The sequence below is a fragment of the Tiliqua scincoides genome, chromosome 5 (assembly GCF_035046505.1).
Source record: "Tiliqua scincoides isolate rTilSci1 chromosome 5, rTilSci1.hap2, whole genome shotgun sequence".
NCBI lineage: Eukaryota > Metazoa > Chordata > Lepidosauria > Squamata > Scincidae > Tiliqua > Tiliqua scincoides.
The window spans coordinates 94462965-94468427 of record NC_089825.1 but is presented as its reverse complement, the minus strand read 5'-3'; the positions used below and the strand labels follow the sequence as shown (position 1 = coordinate 94468427).

The 5463-nt window shown below is 44.4% G+C and overlaps 1 protein-coding gene across 1 annotated transcript; it reads right to left on the bottom strand.

The window, feature by feature from the left end:
* Positions 1-4497: 4497 nt before the first annotated feature.
* On the bottom strand, positions 4498-5463 carry LOC136652371 (olfactory receptor 10C1-like). Its single transcript, XM_066629308.1, has one exon. It carries the CDS (start codon positions 5461-5463, stop codon positions 4498-4500), a length of 966 nt encoding a protein of 321 aa, XP_066485405.1.

Sequence of the window (5463 nt, the reverse complement as noted above, 5' to 3'; positions counted from 1 at the left end):
TCCTGACCACATAGCTCTTTTTTCTTCTCTTTACCCTTGAAAGACAAGGAAGGGCCTAAGAGTTTCACATCAGCTCATATTTTAACCACATTAAATAGAAACAAAACAGCAGGACTTTCCTACCCTTTTGTTATTAAGTATCAAATAATAAATATAAGTATTTTAATCTGCCACTCTAGCAAATGACTGTCACTTCTTGCATTACCACACAAGATCTGATACCTATTCCTTGTGTATTTATATTTTTAGTAAATTCACAGCCCAATCCTATAGGCCCACTGTCCCACCAGAACTCACATTTCAGGGTGGATAGGGGGTGAGTTGAGGCTGGATCAGGTGCCCTGACAAAAAAAGCAAGGGCAAGACCAGAAGTGGATGAGACCTCTTCCTTGGAGGAGGACACCATCACTGTTCCCATCATGAATGCAGTCAAGGGGAGTCAGAGGGAGATATTGAGAACCCCTTCGAGTCCACCACCCAAGAACGTGCCCCACATAGGCACGTTGAAGATGTGGGGGTCTTGCATACTCTAACAGTTTGGAGGGCCTGGAATTGGAGGTTGGGATCAGTTAGAGTCGAATTGATCACAGCTGCCAATTCCAGGCACCTCTGAACTCAGCTGAGGAAGTTGAGGCAGTGGGGACAAAACCAAGCTCAGCTGAGAAGATGTGCTCTACCTGCTGACAGCATACCACCCAGACTGGCCCTGGGCTCTTAACTCCAAAGACACCTCCTGGCACACCAGGAGCAGAGACAGTGGTGAAGAATCCATCTAACACCATGAAGCTTTCCATCCCTGAACCCCAGCCAGGAGAAAACGTTCACAGTAATGTGTACTCCAGATCAAGACCTTGCTGATGTTTTTGGAAGGGTGGAATAGCAAGATTGGTTGAGTTGAATAACTGGCTAATGCAATGCTTTATATCAGGGGCCTCAAAACTACAACCTGCTATGCACTGCAAAAATAACCTGTGGCACGGCAGTGGCAAAGGCTTACTATTCTGCCCTTCCACCTCCCATTTTCATGCCCAATCTGTGCAGGAACTTGCACCAGGCAGCCGCATCTGCCACCGATTACCCCAGAAGGCGCTGTGCCCTGATTTCGTGGGAGAAGTGGCTGCCTGGTATGAGTTTCTTTATAGATCAGGAATGAAAATGGGAGCCAGCAGGGCAAAATGGTAAGTGTTCGTCACCACCACTCTGTGCCCAAGAACACTTCACCATTACACTGGATCTGGCCCACGAGCTGGAGTTTAGAGCTCCATGCTTTATATGGATCACTTCTCAATTCTAAAGTTACAATCCTATGCGTACTTAATTGGGAGTAAGCACCATTGAATGATGGGAATTACTTTTTGAGTAAGGATTCAGAGGATTGTACTGTAAGGGTTCCTTACCTGGACACCTTTCCTTACTCTTGAGTTAATGGTGTTCCTGGTCCTGCCGTAAGGTGGAAATCTGACCAACACATTGGCAGGGAAGTGAGTTAATGTTAGTCAATCGCTGACAAGACATCTGCGTGCAACTAAGGGCTACACATGGGCTGAGAGGGAGTTGGGAGGGGCAATTGAAAGAGACTGACCTTTGCTTTAACTTGAGAGCTGTTTGGTATGGAGAAGGAGGCTTGCCTGGGAATCTAAGCACCCTCCCCACCATTCCCATCTCAAAGCTTTGGTGTTAAAAATGAATTACATTGCAGAGCAGTGTAAGCAATTCTTTGTCAGTCACACCTCTCCCACCACCACCACCAGCAATATGGTATAAGGGATCATAGTGATGTTACCATTGGCACAACAATTATTAAATCTTTGAAAGAAGCATGAACTCCTTTTGTTTGGTTGCTGGTATACCAGATAGTCCAGATTTATCCATTGCTTTCTATGGACAGTTCCCAATTTTGACCTGGAAAGGGACGCCAAATCACCATTTCATCCAGATTATTGGCCTCTTCTTTATCTTAAAACAGCTGCACATGAATTTTAACCAGTTTCCCTCAAACTTCAGCTCTACAGCTGCAAGGATAGTTATGAAGGAAAAGCCTTTCGTTCCTTGATAGCAAACATAAGATGATTACTGGCATGGAACATTCCAAAGCTTTCAAGCTTGAGTCATCCACTGAAACTGTTTGACAACAGGGTCAAGACAAAGACAAGGAAATCAAACGCTTCCTTTAAGATAAATAAAAAAGGTGACAATTACGTTAGTCTGGATGTTTTGGGGAGAAAGGGCATTTTGACTACCAGTGCTGAGAACAATGGAGGTCCTGCTTTGGCAGGTGGTTCTTGATCAGGATGGTCCTGTGAGGCCTCTTTTGGCAGCCCTTGAGAACCCTGCCACACCCACCCTTTCCTCCTGCTTCAGCAGCTTTTCAATCTCCCCGCCACACCTTTCTGGCTTCTCCTTTGGAGAAGGAGAAACCAGAACCATGTGCTGGAGAGATTGAAAAGCCCTGCCATACCCACTGCCTTCTCCGCATACTGCCACATACTGTGGCCCCCTTAGCAGTAAAAGATGGACCGCCCAGTTCCAAATTCTCTCCAGCCGTATTAATACTATCAATAACCAAGGTATGGGAATGTTTGTTCCCTTACCTCAGAGCTGCATTGCCTTTACCGCAGTGCTGGAAAGTTGGTTAGAACTGCGCTCTAAAATAGTTTTGCTACAGAGTTTTGAAAGATATAATGTTGGTTCTGTATCATTCTCCCCTGAAGGATGAAGAAAGGGGATTGCATTTTCTAAGCTCAAATGTTTTGACATTTTACAAACTATATCCCAAAAGGCATTCGTCCCTCCTGTTTTCTGGTACCAGGAGTTTGGAGATGAGTTGTATCATTGAGCAAGCATGGAAACTATACACACTGATGGACTTCCTGAACTTATTTACTGAATCGAATTCAAATGCAAATAATAGTTACACCATACAATACCAATTGTCAAGTCTCCCAGAAGACAAATCACCCTGACCGGAGTGTTGACACTTCTTGGATTCTATTCCTGACTCCCGTAGCTTCTTCCTGCAATCTCATGCAATTCCTCTAGTATTTATACTCCTTGGTTATATTGAATGAGCAGTCCTCCCTAGCTACAGCTCTAACCAAGCAGAAACCCAAAGAAAAAAAAGATTTTGGTATGTTCTGGGAATGATTGAGACAGGGTGGTACAAGTGCATGGTGGCCTTCTTCTTATCTTAACTCCCTGTTCCAGGCACAAAATCTGCAAAGTACAAGGCATTCCCGATGGTTGCCTTAGAACAAAAAGAAGTGCAGGCGGACATTTGCCTAAGGCTAACAAGCATCCCTGCAAACTCTGGCCACTCTGATGTTGAAATAGGACAGGCCAATTATTAGGAGCTTCATTGCATTAAGGCTGTCGTCCTATTCACTCTTTCCTGCAAGTAAGCCCCATTGGACATAATAGGACTTACTTCTGAATAGACATGTATGGGATTGTGCTGTAAATAAAGAACAAAGAATCACCAGTTCTTTTTGTGCTTGGCTTTTGATGCTTATTGCAAAGAGTCCGGGATTGGGGGTGGGTGGGGGCTTTTGAAGTTTGCCTTTCTAAGGATGCCTCTCCTAGGCAATTCATGTCCAGTTAGCTTGGGATAATTTTGCCAGTGTGCCTAACTGTGACAAATGAAGAACTGAAAGTTTCTGATGTGATTGTAAAAGGCTGCCTGGTGTCTTCTGAGGTGTGCACCTTTGATAATGATACTATTAGATGGGCAAGTGGCTACTTGAACCTGGTCACCGAGACCATTTTCCCATTAGTGTTGCCCCTGTGTGACAAAGCTCTTGCTGACTATTTATAATAGAGGTTTCAGTCAGTAGTAATAGCCCAGACTCTCAGTTACCTTTGGATGCTTTCTTCTTTGATGTGACATACAGTTTGTGATGATACCGTAGAAACTGAAGGATAGATGGGCCCATTGAACAGGTGTGGCAAGAAAGAAGGGGGCAGTGATTGCCAGTGAATGGATGACTGTTATGTAACTGGAGAGAGAGAGAGAGAGGCTCATGAATGTCACTCTCATACAGCTCTGGACTACTTGGACTAACAATCAAAACTTGTATAAGCACACTTTTATGAAATATTAATTGAATCTGTGTAAGCACCAGGCTGCACCAGATCCAGGGGGGAAAGCCTCCCTTGGTGCCCCCCCTGAAGATGCAATGGGTTCTATTGCTGTCACTGTTACTATTAGCTTGGTCATGTGAACCCTCTGATGACAACAAACCCTTAGCCAATGCCCAAGCTGGCCAACCCTTGGTGCTCCCCCTGTGCTGTCATATAATGGAGCAGGAAGGGATAATGGCAGAGAATTAAAGTAAGCAATGTATGCAAATATTGTAGCTGCACAGAAACCATTTCCAATTAAGGTGAAGTTTGCTAATCAATTTATTTGCTATGTTCCCATCTACCTTACCACATCCACTTCAATGCCTTTTCAGCTATAGAAGGTAAACCAGTTCCTTTGTTCGCTTTGAAAACATTATTTCAAGGAATTCTTATGCAGTTGGCACATTTGGTGACTGCTCTCCTCAGAGCCTCCTTCACCTCTTTGTTCCTCAGGCTGTAGATGAGGGGGTTGACCAGAGGTGTCAAAATGGTGTAAAAGAGAGAGAAAATTTTGTTCAGGTCTTGCAATTCTTTGGTGTCTGGCAAAAGGTACACAATGATGAGGGTGCCATAGAAAATGGTCACCACAATGAGGTGAGAAGAGCAGGTGGAGAAGGCCTTCTGCCTCCCTGTGGTGGATGGGATTCCAAGAATAGCTGCAATGATATACACATACGATGCTATAGTTAATAGGAATGGAGGTAGGGTGGAGATGGAGGTCAGAACAGATGATACAAGCTTTACCTGATCTACGTCACCGCAGGCCAAGTCCATCATTGGAAGAAAATCACAAAAGAAATGATCGATCACATTGTGGCCACAGTAGGAGACTTGCAATATAAATAGTAGCAAGATTGTGTCTATCAAAAAACTGCCAATCCAAGATCCAGCCACCAGTTGGAGGCAAACCTTGAAGTTCATAAGGACCAAGTAATGTAAAGGCCTACATATTGCAATGTAACGGTCGTAAGACATTGCTGCAAGGAGGTAGCATTCGGTTACTGCTAAGAAAACAAAAGGCCATAACTGCACAATGCAGCCATTGACTGAAACACGTTGGCTTCCAGTTAGGAAACTGGCCAGCATTCTGGGGAGGATAGTGGAACTGTAGCAGGTCTCCAAGCAGGACAGATTGCCCAGGAAGAAATACATGGGGGTGTGTAGATGCTGATCTGTTACAACAAGGAAAACAATGAGGAGGTTCCCAGCCATGGTCGTGATGTAGATCATGAGAAATACCATGAAGAGAAGAATCTGTAACTCTCTAAGGTCTCCAAATCCAAGGAGGAGGAATTCTGTGATGATGGTTTCATTTTTCCACTCCAGTTTCTGCTTGGGTTTCAT